At 42.9% G+C, this 22,171-nt stretch overlaps 1 protein-coding gene across 1 annotated transcript; it reads left to right on the top strand.

The window, feature by feature from the left end:
• Positions 1-7,655: 7,655 nt before the first annotated feature.
• On the top strand, positions 7,656-19,408 carry LOC311110960 (cytochrome c oxidase subunit 7A2-like, mitochondrial). Its single transcript, XM_084153610.1, has 3 exons — positions 7,656-7,828; positions 17,960-18,094; positions 18,516-19,408. Exons 1-3 carry the CDS (start codon positions 7,760-7,762, stop codon positions 18,651-18,653), a joined length of 342 nt encoding a protein of 113 aa, XP_084009736.1. The 5' UTR covers positions 7,656-7,759; the 3' UTR covers positions 18,654-19,408.
• Positions 19,409-22,171: the final 2,763 nt, after the last annotated feature.

Below are 22,171 nucleotides of genomic sequence, written 5' to 3'. Positions count from 1 at the left end.
TATTACTGTGGATTATATAGAATTTAGCCAGTCTTACAGTACAACCTTCTTCTCACATGGTGACATGCCACAAAAGGGATTTGAGTTTTAATGTCATTTTTAATCCCACACTTCTGGCAGTGTCACAGTGTGAGGATGGAAAGGTATCATTTCTCTTCTCTTTCTTAGATCATTTATTTATAGTATTCCTTTGGCCAGTGAGTGAACAACAATGCATTACAAAGAACCAAAGTGTATTAGTACAGTGAACACTGTCCCCTTTAATCCTTCACTTCAACGCTCACGCTTCCCATTTTATTTTGCGTACACAAACCTGACAAATATAAAACACAACACTTTGTGAATTTGAATGAGCCCATTTACAACTCAAACATGGACATATTCTAAACCTATGAACCATTCCACCTGAAAACCAACCAACGCAAAGTGGTTTTGAAAGGTACTTTTCACAGAAACCAAGAGAAGGGGTGGGAGGGGTTGAAAAAGAGTACAGTACCGTATGGGTCTGTCAGTTCAGCTGTGTAGGCAGGTCTTTAATGTGGAACACGGAGCCACAGAGCGAGAGTGTGTCATGGAGAGACGGGTGGTTCGGCTGACACCACGCAGTGCAGTGAGGAGAGGGCATGCCTGCCTCAGCCTCGGGAGTGCTGCGAGTCTTCTGACTGGAGGAGTGGAACCATTTGTGGCTGGTGTCAAAACTTTGGTAGCCTCTTCCTGTCACAACAAAGGCACTCTGCAAAACCACCACAGCCTTGGTAGGCACTCCTCTCAATGTTGTTGTCTGGCCCACCCGCTTCTCCTCGACACTCTGTCGACACCATGTTTGGGTGGCTTGTGTGACGCATTCGGCCTCCTTTCCTGCCAGAGTGAATTTGGGTGACTCTGAAAAGCTTTTATCATGCCTTCACTCATTTCATTGGTGGGGAATTGGGAATGGGATCATCATGTGTTCTCTTCACATCAGCTGGCTTCAAGCTACACTACCTGTTATCACTAACAAGCACCATCTCTCTTTTCTCAGATTGTGCATAGCTGTGTTTGCTCTAGGACTGGGTTTTTGTGTTCGCTAACAGAATCTGTAAATATAATATTGTAAAGGGTTTCCTCTCTGAAAACCCTCAATCTGTTCTTGACCTCATTTTATCTGAATTCTATTTTGAACCAAAGCAGTTTTATATCTTCCGGAAGCACTTTTTATAGTGGGAGCAGAAAATGAAAGTTCATCAAGTCAATGTTTCATGTATATGAGCGTTATTGTCAGAGTGCTCTATTTGATGTGATAGATATTGACTGCCGGGACTCACAGTCTAATTGTACTAGTAATGCTGGTTCTGTTGACACAGATTTAGTTCCTTTGCTTTGTCCTCAGTGTTATAGTTTCCACTAGCTGCAGACAGCCCCAGCTGCTCTTTCTGATCTTCCCCCGCTTTCACTTGGCTGCTTTTCCAAACCCAGTAGTCACAGTGCTTTAACTGTGTTGAATATTGATAAGATTGATTAAAACTGTTATTTCAGAACTTTGGTCATCAGGCACTTGAAGAAGAGAAGGCTTGACTAGACTTAATTGACTTTGAAAAAGTTAGACTTATTATATTAGTATTTTAGTATGCAGGGAACGGAACGAGGGTGTTGTTCAGCGGTATTGCAAGAATTGTATTGCAAGAACCTGTCATCTAAGCATTCCTTCCTATTCTCACTACAACTTCCCTGGAGGAAAACCAATTTAATTCAAACTTCAACAACTTCCAACAGGCGGAGTTTGCAATTCCAACGGCCCTAATATCTCTATGCCGACGATGAGCTCAAACCAACAGGTGCAATATCCCACCAAAGAGCCTGTAGCTCAATTGGTAGAGCATGGCGCTTGTAACGCCAGGGTAGTGGGTTCGATCGCCGGGACCACCCATACTTAAAAATGTATGCGCACATGACTGTAAGTCGCTTTGGATAAAAGCGTCTGCTAAATGGCATATTATTATTATGTGGTCCTCTGTAGCTCAATTGGTAGAGCATGGCGCTTGTAACGCCAGGGTAGTGGGTTTGATCCCCGGGACCAACCATACGTAAAAATGTATGCGCACATGACTATAAGTCGCTTTGGATAAAAGCGTCTGCTAAATGGCATATTATTATATTATTATATTCACTTTGAGAGTGTGAGCAAACAATGAGTTTTGAACGTGAAGGGAACTGGCAGCAACATGTAGCCTATCTCTGTAAGAGCCTCCTTATCAACTTAAATAATTTCCTATCACTTTCTCTTGTCATCCTTCACCAAGACAAACATGGTATATTATCTCTGCTCTCGTTTATAAACTCATAGGAAGTCACATTGCTCCACAGCAATTAGGACTTCTATATCTGACCAGCCTACTTTTCCTTGACATAAATCAACATCAGTCAGATCTCCCTGGATTCTACTCCACTTTAGTGAAAATTTCCACAACATTCATCAGGGATTCTAACTGCTACAGGGGTAACTGAGACCATTAAAAATCCAAGCCACACATGGACCACAAGCTGGACTTTCTCAAACCATATTCTGTCCCTCTTCTTCTTCTTCATCTATCTTTCTGTCTGTCTCTTTTTTTTCTCTCTCTCTCTCTCTCTCACACACACACACAAAGGTGAGCGTTTTGTGAGTGGTTTTTCTCAGAGAGCTCCATTTTAATAACATGGGTAAACAAGAGAGTGGATTTCACTTGTATTTTGCCAATCCAAACTGCACATACGTAAAATGAAAAGTCAGAAAGGTCATCATAAATGACATTTATGAGTAAATCAATTGACACACAAAAAGGGGATTACAAGACAAATCAGGCAATAAAAACACATTTTGAATGTTTAAACATGGTCCACTGGTTATAAAATCATTGAGTGACCTATTTAATGTCTGTCTGACTGACACCCTGTCACTTCTGTCATCACTCTTCTCAATGAAATACTAAAATACTCCACGCCCCACTCAGTGCAATCTTGATATTTGGACTGGGACAATATTATGTGAGTCTCTCTGTTGTCATCAGAATATGTATTTTGCCATTGGACTGAAACTGAAAATGAACTGTTACTGTTGTGTTGAGGATCAGGTATAAGGCAATGGGAGTTTGGTTGGAACAAATGTTGTATTTCTGAAATCAGTTTTTGAGAATAAGTGCAGAATACTCCTCTTAAACCCTTTAGGACGTATACCTATGCTCACAGTGGATGTAGTGGGGGCAAAAGTGGGCTCACATTTGTTACAATGGAAATAATTAAAAGAGAAAAATACCTAATCATTATTTGAAAAGTTTGTACATTTTCTACAAGACTTAAAATATGACTTATACTCACATAAACAGAGAGGACCTGCTACTTCTGGATACTGTACTTTGTCACACCCAAACACCTTATGTGGGCATCTCTAGCATATTGCTGCTTCAATAGAATGTAAAGTGCAACAGTGCATATATATTTTGAGAAAATGGTTCTGTTTATGCAAGCCATATAGTTTTTTCCCTTCTTTTTAATGAAACCAGCTATTTTGTATAGAGCTTATGTCGTTTACAGATATAATGGTTATATGGTTGTATATAAATAAAGAAAATCTAAATCTAATCTGCATGTTTGTCTGAGTACATTAGGGGCTTACATGACTGTACACATGTATTTATTTAACCAGGAAAAGCCCATTGAGACGCAAGTTAGACCTGACCAAGGCAGCAGCAATTAATATAACATTACAAAAAAAATGTTTTAGTAAGATACAATCAGCACAACAACAACACGATCCAGCCTACAGTAACACACAGAGTCTTGCATCAGAGTTTTAAACTCATTGAGGGGCACTAATACATCTAGGTGAAGCAATAGATTGTATACAGTTATATGCCTCCGGGGCACATAGGAGAAGGCAGTCTTGCCTAACTCCGTAAAAGCCCTGGGGACTTTAAGTATCAACCACCTAGTAGCCCGCGTCTGGTAACTGCTAGTGGTGAAGGAGAGCAGGCTAGAGGTAGAGAGGGAGTTTACCCAGAATGGTTTTGTAAATGAACACGTACCAATGTAGCTGTCTGCGCATATAAAGCGAGGTCCAAACCACCATTTGGTACAACATGCAATGGTGGGTAAGTGACTTAGTAGCAATGGTGGGTGACTGATTTAGCATGTTTAACGGAGCGGGACACTAACCCGGACGCTTATAAGAAATCCCGCTATGCCCTCCGATGAACCATCAAACAGGCAAAGCGTCAATTCAGGAGTAAGATCGAATCCTACTACACCAGCTCTGATGCTCGTCAGATTTGGCACGGCTTGCAAACTATCACAGATTTCCAAGGGAAATCCAGCCGAGAGCTGCCCAGTGACGCGAGCCTACCAGATGAGCTAAATGCGTTATTTGCTCGCTTTGAGGCAAGCAACACTGAACCACGCGTGAGAGCAACAGCTGTTCCGGACGACTGTGTGATCACGCTCTTCGGATGTGAGTAAGACCTTTAAACAGGTTAACATTCAAAAGGCTGCAGGTCCAGACGGACTACCAGGACGCGTACCCACAGCATGCGCAGACCAGCTGGCAAGTGTCTTCACTGACATTTTTAACCTCTCCTTGACCCAATCTATAATACCTACATGTTTCAAGCAGACCACCATAGTCCCTGCGCCCAAGAACGCCAAGGTAACCTGTCTAAATTACTATTGCCACGTAGCACTCACATTTGAAGCCATTAAATGTTTTGAAAGGCTGGTCATGGCTCACACCAACACCATTGTCCCAGACACCCTGGACCCACTCCAATTCGCATACCACCCCAATACATCCACAGTTGATGTAATCTCTATTGCACTCCACACTGCCCTTTCCCACTTGGACAAAAGGAACACCTTTGTGAGAACACTGTTCATTGACTACAGCTCAGTGTTCAACACCATAGTGCCCTCCAAGCTCATCACTAAGCTAAGGACCCTGGGACTGAACACCTCCCTCTGCAACTGGATCCTGGACTTCCTGTCATGACGCCCCCAGGTGGTGAGGGTGGGCAACAACACATCCGCCATGCTGACCCTCAACCCGGGGGCCCCTAAGGGGTGCGTGCTTAGTCCCCTCCTGTACTCCCTGTTCACCCACGACTGCATGGTCACACTATCATAAAGTTTGTAGACGACACGACGGTGGTAGGCCTGATCACCGATGACGATGAGACAGCCAATAGGGAGGTGGTCAGAGACCTGGTAGTGTGGTGCCAGGACAACAACCTCTCCTTCAGCGTCAGCAAGACAAAGGAGCTGATCGTGGACTACAGGAAACGGAGGGCCGAGCATGCCCCCATTCACATCGACAGGGCTGTAGTGGAACGGGTCGAGAGCTTCAAGTTCCTCGGTGTCCACATCACTAAGGATCTATCACGGTCCAAACACACCACCACAGTCGTGAAGTGGGCACAACAATGCCTCTTCCCCCTCAGGAGGCTGAAAAGATTTGGCATGGGCCCTCAGATCCTCAAAATGTTATACAGCTGCACCATTGAGAGCATCTTGGCTGGCAGCATCACCGCTTGGTAGGGCAACTGCTTGGCATCCGACCGTAATTCAACGTCTATTCCACATTGGTTCAATATAATTTAATTGAAATGACGTGGAAATAACGTTGATTCAACTATTGTGTGCCCAGCGGACCAACTGTTAGCCTAGTAACATGGGGAACTAACGTCTAGTAGGGTGTCCACTCAGCCCTAGGCTTTCTCACAGCGACTTTTGAGGATTTTACATGTCTGCAAAGTTGTCGCAAAAAGCAAAATTAACTTGACACAAGCTAAATTAAATGTAAAAGCCTTTGAAAATAAAAAGCCTATGGTACGCTGCTACCTTGACATTTCACAGAGATACGCTTGTTTCTGTGATAAATCTTCAAAGAAATAACAGGAATTTTGCATTAATATGAAAAGCGTATAGTAAAATATGAAAATATTACATCATATCTCAAAATAGGTATCTATCTTACCTCCATAGCCGTGGGAAGTAGGGTGCTGAAGCTGCTGCAGCACCCCCTGATAAATCACCATTTTAAAAAAGTTTAGTGCAGGAGGAAAATACTCCTCACCAGAGCATGGAGTAAAATAGCAACTCCAATAACTTTTTAACAGATTATGATAGAGACATGAGGTTTGGAACGTTGGTTTTCTTAGATGAGTAACTACACAATTAACATATTATTTTACCCATTGGTCAAAATATGCGTTTTTGATTGGGCACCCTATGTCTAGACACTTTTATCCAGGGGAGATGAAGTTTATGAATTGGCAGGCTGGGCTGTGGGACAGTGGATGTGCGTTGATAATTCAAATGGAATTGTTAACAGGCATTACCCGGGGATTGTGGCGAATAACTCCCTGCTATCGCTCCCTGCTATCAACCAATCAGCATCCAGGATCCAAACAACCCGTTTTATAATAGAGCTCGCCAGCTTGTGTTTCTAAAAACCGGAAATGAGTTAGCATTTTCTATGGGCATTGCTATGGGGGGAATGAATGGGGAAAATAAAGGGGTTTTGGGATATATGCCGAAAATAAGGTCTGAGATTAACACAGGTTTAGGAGATCTTAGAACAAAACGTATCAGTTAACATTAACTTTATGAATGATGAAGCCTTTATGTGCTCAAAATATGTAAGAGAAATGTAACTACAACATTAGCCGCAACATTTTTCACGTCACTACGCCGATCATCAAATCAAAATCAAATGTTATTTGTCACGTGCCAAATACAACTGGTGTAGACTTTACCGTGAAATGCTTGCTTACGAGCCCTTTCCAACGAAAATAGTAACACAAGAAGAATAAAATAAAATACACAAGAATAGAGCTATATACAGAGAGTACCAGATCAATGTGCAGAGGTACGAGGTATTTGAGGTAGATATGTACATGAAGTCAGGGTAAAGTGACTACACACATCAGGATAGATAAGACTAAAATAAAATTTAAAAAAACGAGTCTACGCCACTGTCCGCCAAAAAGCTAGTTAGCTTAGTTAGCTTTCTGCTTACCAGCTCAAACGAAAACGTATAGTATATTGTTTTGCTCCAGGCTCAACCCCATATCTCTTCAGCGGGATGGTGCTCGTTTTATCGGTTCCCGAACTATGTTGTCCAGAGGAGACTTTGGGTCCATCTGATAAAGTAAGCTAAGCCTGTTAGCTAGAAGTCAAAGGCATGCGACCTGAGGTGTAGTTTTATTTTGTACATGTTAGCATATTGTTTGCGTTTTACTTGTTTTGATTAAATAAATGCATCAAAATTCACAAAATGTGACATTAGCTGATAATATCTCATAGAACAAAACATATAATATCTCCAAGCCTGTGTTTACCATTACCTTAATCTTGTCATTTATCCCTAAACCCTACCAAAAAAAACATGAATTTCCCCATAGGCTTTGGCCAACGAGCCATGGAGTTGTTTAATAGTCATGGCTAGATGGACTCCATCTTTTGTAAAATTAAAGTCAGATTTTACTTTTTGTAGCAGGTTAGTATAATTCGGTTAAGGTTAGGAAAGGGTTAGCTTAAATTAAGAAACAATTTTTGACAAAAGCTGGACCGTTTAATAGTGCCTACAAAAAGCCGCCATTATTGCCTAATGTTCTCTATTCTAAGCAGGCACCACTGAGCCAGCCTGTGTCGTTAATACTGGGTCCATCCTCTCTGCTCGTCTAGCCAACAAGGAGAAATCCGTGATCCGACCTTATTCGTAACTGTTGTTTTGGTTTTGCAGCCAAGTAAAATGTACTACAAGTTAAATGGAGTTACACAAAGACTTGCCGGATCGGCACCGAGTGCTTACAGCCCTCAGGTAGGAAACAGAAAGCATGTCTAGCAGGCAGCCACAGATGTAAAAGTGCAGCAGTGACCTTCACATTGTTAGCTAACGTTAGCTAGCAAGGGTTTCAATTGGGCACAACAAACAAATGTATGGATTTACACAACATGGCTAAGAAAGCACACCACATTAGATAATATGTATTTTATAACAGCTAACTCGCTAGCTAAGTATTTGTTGTGGTTGGCTAAGGTGACTCGACGGACAAAGTTAGCTAACACATTAGCCCTAGCTAGTAACGCGTTAACCTGGCAAGTTGCTGCCGGTTAGCTAGCAGCGTTTTGTTGCAGAGACATTCCGGATTGGTGGTCTTGTGCATTTCCGGCAGACTATACGCTTTTTGGCGTATTGCTGCCGTTCTCAGTTCGGAATGTGCCTTCCACATTGTGAAGAAAAAAAATAGACTAATGGGGAAAATGTAATTGCACCACCATCTAAGAGCCAATTTATGCTTGATCCGAAAATGTGGTCGGAGGCGCCGTATGGATAGTGTGACGCAATTGCAGAGCCTCTGGAGGCAAACAGGCAAAATTGAGCTCCCTACGGCATTGCAGTTCGCCTAAAGAAATGTTGTAACAAGGCGGAGGGCTCCACATTGACATGATTGGTTGAAGGTGGGTGAGGGCGGGAGGTCCTGTATAAACACAAACTCACTTCCTTGACAACTTCACAACAATTCTGCTCTGCTCAGCGAAGCACAATAAGTATGAATGCTCTGACTTCTGCAGAGGCCATATCACCCTAAATGCTGCACGGCCAATGCAGATGGCAGAATGACCATGCAGTGCCTTTAACGCCTTGGACACACTGACCGTGTTATTGCGCAAAATGGTACACAGCATCATCTGGATATTTGTACAACAAAAGTTAAACATTCACCTTCTGCTACCATTTCTGTCAATCCGCCAACGCATAGTTTGAACCATACGTTCGATAAATCCAACGTATGCACCACACAGAACGCACTGCCTCTGCAACGCAAGGCAAACACAGCATTCCATTGGAAATTAATGTACTTCTGGTGTACCAAAATGCAAATACACTGTCGGTGTGATCGAGGCGTAACCCTGCACCGACTGCAAGGCACTACAGAGGGTAGTGCGTAAGGCCCAGTACATCACTGGGGCCAAGCTTCCTGCCATCCAGGACCTCTATACCAGGCGGTAGGGGGTACCGGTACAGAGTCAATGTGCAGGGGTACAGGTTAGTTGAGGTAATATGTACAAGTAGCAGGGGAGAACGGCTCATAATAATGGGTGGAACAGAGCAAATGGAATACCATTCCACCTATTCCGCTCCAGCCATTACTACGAGCCCGTTCTCCCCAATTAAGGTGCCACCAATCTCCTGTGACATGTAGGAAGTGGTAAAGGGACTATGCATAGTTAATAAACAGCAAGTATCCGCAGCATAAAAATGGGGATGATGCAGATAGTCCAGGTAGCCATTTGATTAACTGTTTAGCAGTCTTATGGCTTGGGGGTAGAAGCTGTTATGGAGCCTTTTATTATGTTTTTTTTAATTTTTTTTATTTTGTATTTATTTTCCTACCAAATATTTTCTTACTTAACCAACAATGCAGAGTTGTGTTTTTTTGTAAGGGCTTGTAAGTAAGCATTTCATGGCGCATGTGACAAATACTATTTAATTTTATTTACACCATCCCCAAAAACCTACCACCCCATCCCACTACTTGGCCCTAAACGATCCTACACCAGGCTGTCGGCCTGGGAGGATGGAACCCCTTCTCACAACTATCTTTAGATCTTCTGCACTAAAATCTCTCACAACCAAATATTTTGCTGCTGCTGCAACTACCACAGCTATCTTCTGTGATTTCTGCTCCATCAGAGCAGTGCAGTTGTTGACCATGGCTATAAACGCAAGAAATCCAACCTTACTAAAACTCATCCTCTCTGGCTCTCTCTCTTCAGGCCTACTCACTGGGGGGCTCCCAGTCGACTCACTCGCCCTTGGGCTCTCCTCTACCCTCTTCATTGCCTCAGCATAGGACATTTTCTGCCCCACTCGAACTCTGGCAATCTCTCTCTCTCTCTCGGCACTTCGGACCCCCAACTGCATGTGCACCCCCACTGTTGGCACACAGTGCTTTCTCTATCCCCACTCCCTCTGACTATGCCCTCCTGCACATTTCTCACATTGTGGGTTCTCCCTTCTATACACTGCTGCAACATGTCAATCCTTGGCACCTAAAGCACTGACGCGTGTTCAGAACCTAGGCCCTCACAGAATAGCAAATATAACCTAACCTGACCTTATCATGAAGAAACTCTGTCAAAGCTCAACAAGACAGACTGGGTATTCTCAGTCTCGCTATTGCCACCGGATCTACGTCTCACCAAACGGCAGGCGCCACAAACACTAGAAATATTCATTTTCATTTGATGCACCGCTACACTCAACTCTACCCCACTGCTCACCACTTATAGCGGCGCCCTGATCCAGAGAGCAAAGCACACCACAGGTTGAGCCCTGGGCAGCGTGACTCGAAGAGCCCGCTTCCTTTGAGAGGCGGATACACAAAAAATCTAAACAATTCCACTTCTTGAAACTTTAACAGATGTAACCATTCCCAGTTTGTCCTTTTCCCAGCCCGAAACAATGTATGGGTCGGCCAAAAAGCAGGAATCCACTCTTTCCAAAAATCTCACTCCTACCGGTCCAAAATCATCTCTGGTAGGATTATCAGGGAAAATGTTGGAATTCTCCACTACACATGTCTCCACAGGTAGGTCCACTTCATCCTGGACTGGCTCAACCTCAGAGCGCTCACCACTGCCGTCTGACTCCATTTGTAGATCATCAAGTTTCTCAAGCGCATGAAGACCTATAAATCAGATTACTTGGTTTGTAATCAGGAGACGTAGGTAACAATTAACTCATTAGGAATTTGGGGCACCACGGAAGAAGGTGTTTAACGAGTTACCATCTCCCGAATTAAACTCTTCGATGTAGATGTTATATCGATAACAGTCACTTATTAAATAATTACCTCTTATCAGCCTCATTCTGAACGTCGCATAATCTTTGAACCTGCAAGAACCCTAAACTTATTGATGAATCAGCAATACACAAATTGGCTTAATTATTTACTAACTAAATAATAACACAATACAAACACACACACAGGTTATTGATTACTAACGTAATACAATGAAAACAGGTCCCTAGTGGACTGGACTAACAATAGCATGAATGCTTGGGTAGAAGGAGAGTTGGCTGATTCAGAGAGAGGGGGGAAAGGAAGAGACAAAGGAATTCACTTATCGGACATTTGTAAACTACGCTCACGGAAATACAAATGCTTAGCACACCCTAATAACCACTCAATCGGATTAGAAATGCAAAATGTATTTACGTGTAGCTGTCTTCGATCGTTGAGTTGATGATGTAGGACTTTAGTTTGCCCACCAGAGATCCCAATGTAGAGTTTCTGGTCGTAGTGGTGGTTAGAATGGATACTTCAGATGTACCAGCGGTTGTCTGAAAGGGATTGTCCTTCCCAACTCTTGTCTTTAGTGAAAAGTTCTCTAGACGACTATACATGCCAGCTGCAGACTGAGATGATAAGGTCTAGTGCATTGTCTTCTTCTTCACCTCGTGTAGAGGTTGAGTGTTTGAGTTTCTCCATTTCAAACGTGTGGACTCACGTTTTCTGGTCTAACCATTTTGTAATGTGTAGCTTCAGCTTCACGCTTCCTGGTGTGGTAGAAATTCAACCATTTGCAACATCCGGCTTATACCGTAATCTACTTGGTCTTCCTTTGGTAATGGAGTTGTAGTTTTAAACCATTTTGTAACGTTTAGCTCACGCTTCACGTCTGCTGGTCTAATGTTAATTTGTTTTTCAAGGCTTTTTAGGCACTCGGGGTAAAAGGGGCGTTCCATCATGTTTGTGCTCATCTGGGCGTGGCCACTGGCTGGGAACAAATCAATATGGAAAACAATCATCTCAACTAGAATGCTAAAATCACATTGTTATTTTCACAAAAGTATTATTATACGTAATAATTCGTTTTTATACAGCGATTTAGATGCAAACCTCATAACTGGGAAGTGTACACCCCCAGAGATAGTTATGTTGTTCCACCGTCTTAAATGACATCACAACATGGTAATGAATTTGACATGTTCTTTAAGTCCCCACTGACCATTTCCAACATTCTTTTAAGTAGGAATATTGTTTCATTATCCACTTTTGGATGTTGGAGTCTTGGCGGGAAGACTTCCTTTGTCTCACAGGGAAATTCCCTCTCCCAATACTGCATGGCATGGAAAGAGTTTCTGCAAGGAATTTACGACCGGTCATAAAACTGTCCCCCAGGAAAGGGGGTGTTCAAACCTTTGCCTAGCTGGCATCTTTGATCCTCAGCCCATGAGGGCAAGTCATGACAGTCCCCCTCTAGTGGTTAAATCTTGGTATTATTATGCAAGTTGCAACCCACCATAAAAATGACCACTGGATGTCCTGGTTGTGGATCATCGTTGCGGTCCCCCTCTGGTTGTTTACCTTGGGAGGATCTCTGCAAGCTGGAAGCCACCACAAGAATGGCCAGGGGATGTCCTGGTTGGGGATTGCCGTTGCGGTCCCCCTCTGGTGGTTTACCCTGGTAGGCTTTCTTCCAACGGAGCAGTCCACCACAAGAATGGGCAGTGGGCATCGCCGTTCCGGACCCGTCGTCCAGCCTGGTAGATCTGGGCAGTAACTTAGGCAGATGTTAACAACGCACACACACACTCCCGAAATGCATAATTACATTTATTTCCCAAATGAGTGGCGTTGTGGCACTAACTGATGGTTGTATGGGGAACTTGTTTATGGCTCTATCACTTCCTAAGTGTCAGAGAAAATGAAAAAAATGAATAAAAGTACACTGCTCAAAAAAATAAAGGGAACACTTAAACAACACAATGTAACTCCAAGTCAATCACACTTCTGTGAAATCAAACTGTCCACTTGGGAAGCAACACTGATTGACAATACATTTCACATGCTGTTGTGCAAATGGAATAGACAACAGGTGGAAATTATAGGCAATTAGCAAGACACCCCCAATACAGGACTGGTTTTGCAGGTGGTGACCACAGACCACTTCTCAGTTCCTATGCTTCCTGGCTGATGTTTTGGTCACTTTTGAATGCTGGCGGTGCTTTCACTCTAGTGGGAGCATGAGACGGAGTCTACAACCCACACACGTGGCTCAGGTAGTGCAGCTCATCCAGGATGGCACATCAATGCGAGCTGTGGCAAGAAGGTTTGCTGTGTCTGTCAGCTTAGTGTCCAGAGCATGGAGGCGCAACCCTCTCTGTTCTCATGGGAAAGTTTACAACTAGATTTGTTTCCTGCTCTGGCGGTCTCGTACAGTGTTGCACATATTCTCGACCCCACCGGCCTCGACGAGGCTCATCATGGGTCTGGGCTAGTATTCCCCTCCCCCACCAGCGGTGGGTGTTGGTGTCCAAGGCACAAATGAAAAGGTCGGACCCTTTGTACGAGTTGTCAGTAGCCACGTAGTTAGTAACCATTCAACCAAATCTCCTGGTGTTTGTGCTTGAAAACGCTCAGTGGCTGTCGTGGCCTGTCGGTCACCACAGCGTCTGCGTGTGGCGACCATTCCAGTACCTGCGAACTGAGACAAGGATATCTTTCTGCGATATGGCACAGCGTTTCACCGGTGGGAGTCATCGGGTCAGTTGCGGGACTGACGCCGTTAGTTTCATTGTAAGGGGTTTCAGTCCCCCTCAAAGCGGAAAATGTAACATCGGAAGCAGAGTACACTCTGCTTTTATTCCTGAGACGGCCGAAGTGCTTGCGGAAGTGTCCGTAGGACAAGAAGTTAATCTCAGCTACAGTATCACATGACTCCAAGGAGGAGGGAAGTGGCTCATTCACAGAGACTGCTGCCTTGAAATCATGAAAGGACTGGTCAATCAGGTTTGCTGATTGAATGTGACGAGATATTGTAATATCTCCTTGGGTCAGATGCTTCACAGAGAAGTGTCGAGACATCTTTTTCGAATGGGGTTCTTTTGATATATGCTCTTTGTGGATGACTGTGTCACAGTCAGCGGTAGGAGACGAAAGTATGGTCAGTGGAGACGGCACGGTTGCCTGTGACCATACTTGGTTGGTCTTCCCATCCATCAGTGGGATCAACCGATCCATCAAGTCTACTCCAAGTAGTAGGGGTTCACTTTCGAGGATGGTAACATACACCGGGTGAACAAGCGATACATCTTGGAAGTGTAGTTTCAGCATGAGTTTCATTGTGAGAGGCGAGGTAGTCTGGGTGAAACCTCGAAGTGAAGTATTGCATCTTTCCGTTTTCAATAAACGTTTAGCTGGGTTCAAAGCCCTTTTGAGATCAATGAACAACGTTTGAGAGATTAGCGTTATTGTTGAGCCCAAATCAATTAGCACATGACAGGTTTCCAGGTATGGGCTGTTTGAGTCGCGTTTTTTGGTCATATTCCCCACAAAGTGGAGTGGTCGTTCGCAACGACGTGATGTGTAATTTCTGTTCATGGTGAAAACAGATGGACTTATTGGGTTTCGAGTGGAATTAGCGGGAGTAATTTGACTGTTAACGTCCTTGCTAAGGGTGTTAATTATGGCGGACCTGTTGTCCGGCAATTCCACTTCTATTCATAGTGACTTGTCTTTTTCCTGTTTATCATATTCTCTCCGGTTCTTTATTTCTCTTTGATGCCTCAAAAGCTGTGCTTGCAAGCTTTCTGAGATTGGCAAACCAACGTGGGCTGTAGGACCCAAGTAGGTAATGAAGGTGGGATACATGTTCAACAGAAGCATTTGTTTGAATGGATCAATACTGCATCAGTAATGTGGGATTTGGATGTGAATTAATTTGCAAAAGCAAATTGAGGTGATTAATCAATGATAATGATTAATCATACCTGTATTTGCTATTTGGGAATTAAACTTTAATTAACCTGAAAGCGTTGCTTTATCTAGGTTAATATGGAAAAGTTTAAAATTGTCTCCTTTGTTGAACCAAATCAATTTGGATCTTATCCGAATGATCAACCTGAAAAGGTATGTTCGGCAATTTAACTTATTAAATTGAATGAGACAATGATATCCAGTCAGTTGAGATTGGCTGGGTATCATAAGTGTAGCCTGTAGTTACACACTATAAGAACACGTTTTGCCCTCACATAGAATATTTGTTTTTTTCACCACTAGGGGTCACTGATCGCAGAAAGCTGAACTCGAACGGGAGTACAGAGGGGCGGGACCTCCGTCGCCCAAGACGGGGATTTCAATGTGACACAGGAAAAACTAAATGGCTGCTCTCCCTTTGTTAGCTTAGCATCTAGTGCACAGCTAACATTTCTTTATACTTGTTTTAAGCACACAAAAGGATCCCATACACTACGGGAAGGGGTTTACTAGTGACGTCTCACATTCAAACCCATTCGGCATTCTCTTTGCTAGCACTATTGTATCAACTATTAACTTAGGGCCAGCCCACATTGTATAAAATATTCTGGGCCCTCATTTTCCCATGCCAGTGAGCTAGGGACAGACTCAGCTGTAGGCTATTTGCGCAAGGAATAAGAAGCAGTGCTTGACTTGGGCAGGAGCTCACTGGAGCTGAGTACCGGCATCTCAAATGTTCTACTGCTTGAGCTCCTGTTCCTCTTATAGGATATTAGCTCAGAAGTATTGTGGCGCTCCTGCACCTAAATATAAACTACCAGCACCCAAAATAAGTACCAGAACCTATTTCAGTGCAAGTCGAGCACTATTAAGAAGTAATCGGGTAGGCCTATTTTATGACGTTTACACTGGATCAGAGCATGACTTTTTTCCCTTTCACGCTGAGTGGTTATCGAAAAGGAGAGGGTGGTAAAGATTTTTCAAATACATTGAGGAACTATTGTAATTATCAATGGTTGTAAAAACAGACTTAGTTTGCTTGCTGTTTGAGGTGAAGAAAACATTACTTTGAGAAGCTCCACAGGTCATTAGTGGTGGTATGTTAAGCCAATCCAGAAATACTATCAGATCCCCAAATGGGCACATTTCATATGCCTACATTTGCCCGCAGGCCAGGTAGCCTATAGGCCTACTTCTATGTGTAATCAGGTGTGCGTTCTTACACAACATTGACAGTAGCGCTCCAAACAAAAGACAATGACTAAATTGACAACTCGTAAATGGAATGAAATAAACCAAAACTTGTTTTCCACAAGTGTAGCATAGGTTGTGCACTCTGCACACAATGTGTCCACTCAGACAATGAGAAGGGGAAGACTGGAATAATAATATTGAATGCATTAGAATAAATTACCATAACCAAAGTAACAAACGTTGTAGATTAGGAATTAACGGTACATGTACTACTGGTGATATATGTAATGGGGAATTGATATACACTAACAATCAAATGCAAACAATTCACACAATGAAGTTATCAAACAATGAATGTGGACAAATTGGCGGGAGAGAGCGCAATCCGATGTCTGCATTGGCCATACAGCATTTACGGTGATATGGCCTCAGCAGAAGTCAGGGCATTCATCATACTTCTTGTGCTTTGTGGAGCAGTGGAGAGCTGTTTTCAAGGAAGTGATTTTGTCTTTATACAGGATGTATCGGCCCCCACCTGCCGTCAACCAATCATGTCAATGCGGAGCTATACAGAGCCCTCCGCATTGTTACAAAATTTGGGAAGCGCACGGCGATGCGGTACAGAGCTCGATTTGGCCTCTGCATGCCTCTGGAGGCTCTGTAATTGTCACACCCTCCATAAGGAGCCTCCGACCACATTTTCGGATCAAGCATAAACTGGCTTTTAGTCTCTACAATGGATTAGTTAACTGAGATGGCCGCAAATATGTAGTGTGTGTGTGTGTGTGTGTTCTTTAGTAATGTAACACACACACAATCTCGGTCGACCAACAGCCTAACGACTAAACAATCGACCAGTCAAATTGGGGTCAGCCCTAGACCGTTCAAAATGATTTTTCCCAGTCAGAGCTTGTTTTTTTTCCCTCCCCCAGAGTTCCCAGTTGTCTTGAACGCTTGGAAGTCAGAGATGTCAGCGTTCCCAGGTGTTTTGAACGCGGCATTACCCTAACCTTAACCCAACCATTTTACATTTCAAATTCAATGGGGAGTAGGGATGTCCCAAGGATCCCGGATAGCATGGACCATTCTGGATTACCGGCGGTAGTTTCAGTTTCAAGTTTTATTAGTCGTGCGGGATACACATGTATGGTATACACTACCGGTCAACAGTTTACAGTACCGGTCAACAGCAAAAGCGGTATGAGAGGAACGCCCTTCTCAAATTCAACAGTTATCTGTGCCAGTTGGTCATGTTGTCAACAAGGCAATATGATGTATTGTTCAGAAACATGCATCTCTTTTCCATAACTAATTTTGAAAATAGAATTATTGGGAAGGCAGATAAAGCGTTATCAAACGCAATCACTTTTGCATGTGAAAACGCCAGACTCCTACTCCTTTCTCCAAGTGCTTAAAGGGATACTTTGGGATTTTGGCAATGAAGCCCTTTAGCTACTTCCCCAAAGTCAGATTAACTCATGGATACCATTTTTATGTCTCTGCGTGCAGTTTGAAGGAAGTTGCTAACTAGCATTAGCACAATGACTGGAGGTCTATGGTAACAGCTAGTGTGCTAGCTGTTATCATAGACGTTGTTACCATGGACGTCCTAACATTGTGCTAACGCTAGTTAGCATTGGCTTGCAAAACGACCTCTAACATCCTTCATACTGGACACAGAGAAATACAAATGTTATCCATGAGTTCATCTGACTCTGGGGAAATAGGTAAAGGGCTTCATTGCCAAAATCCCAAAGTATCCCTTTAACATAAGTCACTTTAGTTTTGAGACGACTTCGCCTGGATGGGGTCTTCCTGGGGCATACATCTACATTATGTATTTATTTTTTCAGTGGCGGCCACGATTTAGCAACGGCAGTGCACGGCTGCTAAATGCATAAAGGCCGAACACTGATCGTTGGTCCTATGTGTTTGTGGATGTTTGGGTCATGTGGTTTCCACAGTCTAAAGTTTTGTTGTCTCTCCAGGGGTTGCGGGTAACAGTGCCCATGGAGGCCCCCCCAATGATCTTTGCCACCCCCACCAAATATGTGTCGGAGGCAGGGAACACGGTGGAGTACCTGGGACACAACAAAGTCCCTGACCTACAAAAACTCTTCCAGGTACAGACACTGTCCTAACCTTTGTTTGACCCAGACACTGCTTATCGGTTTTCTAGGGTCATTGGGGTTCTGTGATAATCACAGAACCCCAATAACCCTAGTAAGCTTGTGTGGGAGTTTTTCCTACTTGACCTTGGTTTGTTTGGTTAGAAGATGATAAAGCGATCGTCTACTCTTATGGTAATTTACTTTGACCATGAACTTTCACTGCCAAAATGTACTTGCACTGATACAGTTGCATTCCTACTAGTTTCCTAGGAAGTTATACACTCCTCTGTCCCTGCAGAGAAGTTGTGAGCAATGATAAAGTTTGGACTTGAATAAAATATGACATGTCTCAGGATTCCCTCCTTTGACTCACAGTGGGGAGTTGGGGACTGCTATCAAATTTCTCATTCTCTTTATTCTGTCTACATTGCAGAAGTCTGATGGTATTCCTGTGCACCTGAAGAGAGGCCTGATGGACAAGATGCTGTACAGGACCACCATGGGCCTGACCATCGGAGGGACCCTCTACTGCCTGATGGCTCTCTACATAGCTGCCCAGCCAAGGAAGTGATCTGCTTATCCAGCCTCTTCCCCTTCAAGGGTCCAGCAGGATTCTATATGATTCAGATTAAGAGCAGTAATGTGGACGATGACGATTGTGCTCACAGACGGTCAAGGAAAGGAATCCCTTTACTCCCCAGTGATATATTGCCCCTCCTTGTCTTTATTTATTCCCTAGTTTCATGTTAGGGTTTTCATCAGAATCAAATAATCTATCATTTGTCCAATTTAAGACTATCTCTAATATCACTACTTGCTCTGTGTTCTTGTGCGAGTTGTGCATTTGCACATGTATATCTCTACTGATGTCTCGGTAACAACCAGCACCATATCAGTGGTACATAACTACGACAGCTAGTATATCAACAATCTACATTTAAAAAAAGTCTGACAATGTTTTCTGCCAAAGTGCTCATCTATGTGTGGAATGAATTTGGGGTCTCATAGCATGGATGAATTTGGTTTCTCTTTTGTTTTAGACGAGTTGGTGGATGGGGCTAGCACCTTTTCAAAGCTAATAATGAGGTGGTACTGCAGGTTGTGTGATATCATTAATGGGTTTCTTTCTGTAATAAACTCTGCTTTTGAGAAGTCACATCTGCATTACCTTATTTGCACGGCCCCCAAGTCCCTACTTTATGGTGCGGAGGTCGTGAGTTGTCATTTAATCTGCATACTAACTGAGTGTTCTGTAAAAAGTGAGTATCTGACAAGTCATTGTAACTTTGTCTTGGGATAATAAAGTATATTTTGTTTGTAAAACATAAAACATTTTCTTTCATTTTGTTACCTGGTATAAAAAACAAAACAATGAAGGACTATCTAGCTGCTTCTAGGAATAGTTGACCATGAAACGGGATATTCCTTATAGCGGGACCTATGAACGAATGCTAGTTGGACATCCTAGTTCAACTTGTAGGTTTATTTAACATGTCATTAATTGTTATTTTCCAACATTGTCCTGGCAGACCAACTCAACTCTGCCCAATTCAAAATGTATATTCTTAAAATCAAATATTTTACATGACCTTGAGTATTGGGCTGCATCGAGGGGAAGCGGATATCTTGTTGATTGATCTTTGCTTTATTGTTGATTTGAGTTGTACAATAGGCAGCTAGCTAGACCTTTCCATCATACTCTTATATATCAAATTTAAATTCTTGCAGTAATTAAGTGGAGATTATCATTCATTTGAATATGACGTTTTATGGAATGTCAATTGTTGATTGACATATCGGGCTGCCTGGCCCGCAAAATTATGGCTACATTTAATCTAGCCACTTCAGATATTAGTTTGTGTTTGTTGAAAAACAGGCTGTGGGTGGAAATCTGTTAGAATGGCTCTGTAGGTAATAATTGACAAACTGATAGCAGTTAAAACTGATGTCTGAAAAGCGACTCCTAAAATGGCAACAGCCTATGTGCCTTATTATACAACCAATCACAATCATATTGGGATCAATCGGATCACTTCAGTCACTGAAAGCATCAACACACACAGATATGCTTTCTCTGTATTGTCATCCAGCAGTGCTACACTACAGTCGTGGTCAACAGTTTTGAGAATGACACAAGTATTGGTCTTCACAAAGTTTGCTGCTTCAGTGTTTTTAGATATTTTTGTCAGATGTTACTATGGTATACTGAAGTATAATTACAAACATTCCATAAGTGTCAAAGGCTTTTATTGACAATTACATTAAGTTTAGGCAAAGAGTCAATATTTGCAGTGTTCACCCTTCTTTTTCAAGACCTCTGCAATCCGCCCTGGCATGCTGTCAATTAACTTCTGGGCCACATCCTGACTGATGGCAGCCCATTCTTGCATAATCATTGCTTGGAGTTTGTTAGAATTTGTGGGTTTTTGTTTGTCCACCCGCCTCTTGAGGATTGACCACAAGATCTCAATGGGATTAAGGTCTGGGGAGTTTCCTGGCCATGGACCCAAAATGTCGATGTTTTGTTCCTCGAGCCACTTAGTTATCACTTTTGCCTTATGGTAAGGTGCTCCATCATGCTGGAAAAGGCATTGTTCGTCATCAAACTGTTCTTGGATGGTTGGGAGGATGTGTTGGTACCATTCTTTATTCATGGCTGTGTTCTTAGGCAAAATTGTGAGTGAGCCCACTCCCTTGGCTGAGAAGCAACCCCACACATGAATGGTCTCAGGATGCTTTACTGTTGGCATGACACAGGACTGATGGTAGCGCTCACCTTGTCTTGTCCGGACAAGCTTTTTTCCGGATGCCCCAAACAATCGGAAAGGGGATTCATCAGAGAAAATGACTTTACCCCAGTCCTCAGCAGTCCAATCCCTGTACCTTTTGCAGAATATCAGTCTGTCCCTGATGTTTTTCCTGGAGAGAAGTGGCTTCCTCGCTGCCCTTCTTGACATCAGGCCATCCTCCAAAAGTATTCGCCTCACTGTGCGTGCAGATGCACTCACACCTGCCTGCTGCCATTCCTGAGCAAGCTCTGCACTGGTGGTGCCCCGATCCCGCAGCTGAATCAACTTTAGGAGACGGTCCTGGCGCTGGCTGGACTTTCTTGGCCCTGAAGCCTTCTTCACAACAATTGAACCTCTCTCCTTGAAGTTCTTGATTATCCAATAAATGGTTGATTTAGGTGCAATCTTACTAGCAGCAATATCCTTGCCTGTGAAGCCTTTTTGTGCAAAGCAATGATGACGGCACGTGTTTCCTTGCAGGTAACCATGGTTAACAGAGGAAGAACAATGATTTCAAGCACCACCCTCCTTTTAAAGCTTCCAGTCTGTTATTCTAACTCAATCAGCATGACAGAGTGATCTCCAGCCTTGTCCTCGTCAACACTCTCACCTGTGTTAACGAGAGAATCACTGACATGATGTCAGCTGGTCCTTTTGTGGCAGGGCTGAAATGCAGTGGAAATGTTTTTTGGGGATTAAGTTCATTTTCATGGCGAAGAGGGACTTTGCAATTAATTGAAATTCATCTGATCACTCTTCATAACATTTTGGAGTATATGCAAATTGCCATCATAAAAACTGAGGCAGCAGACTTTGTGAAAATTAATATTTGTGTCATTCTCAAAACTTTTGACCATGACTGTACATTTGAGTGTTTGACTATTAAAATCATAACTACCATTTAAAGCCATAGCTACATGTGCTTAAACTGTAAACACCAGAACAGTTAAGTGGGTGGAATAGTGTTTCATCTTGTTTCCCCGCAATTTCCCACCCAAACTCAGTAACCCACCAGTGACAGAGTGAACACAGACATTAAAGGCCCAATGCAGCCGTTTTTATATTAATATAAAATAATTTCTGATTAACAATTAAATACCTTACTCAAATAGTTTCCCATTAAAATTGACAAAAATAGTTTTTTGCAAAAAACTCAAGAGGGAAAAATGTTAAACTACACTGAACAAAAATATAAACGCAACATGTAAAGTGTTGGTCCCATGTTTCATGAGCTGAAATAAAAAATCCTAGAAATTGTCCATATGCACAAAAAGCTTATTTCTCTCAAACTGTGTGCACA

This window comes from Coregonus lavaretus (assembly GCF_964263955.1).
Source record: "Coregonus lavaretus genome assembly, chromosome: 36".
In the NCBI taxonomy this organism is placed as follows: Eukaryota; Metazoa; Chordata; class Actinopteri; order Salmoniformes; family Salmonidae; genus Coregonus; species Coregonus lavaretus.
The sequence above is the reverse complement of the archived record's forward strand: the minus strand, read 5'-3'. Positions and strand labels throughout refer to the sequence as shown.

Excerpts from the sequence above, each read along its gene's own strand:
- LOC311110960 (XM_084153610.1), top strand. The coding sequence starts at position 7,760 with ATGTACTACAAGTTAAATGGAGTTACACAAAGACTTGCCGGATCGGCA. Across the intron at positions 7,829-17,959 it reads CGAGTGCTTACAGCCCTCAG|GGGTTGCGGGTAACAGTGCC; the intron begins GTAGGAAACAGA and ends TTGTCTCTCCAG. Across the intron at positions 18,095-18,515 it reads ACCTACAAAAACTCTTCCAG|AAGTCTGATGGTATTCCTGT; the intron begins GTACAGACACTG and ends TCTACATTGCAG.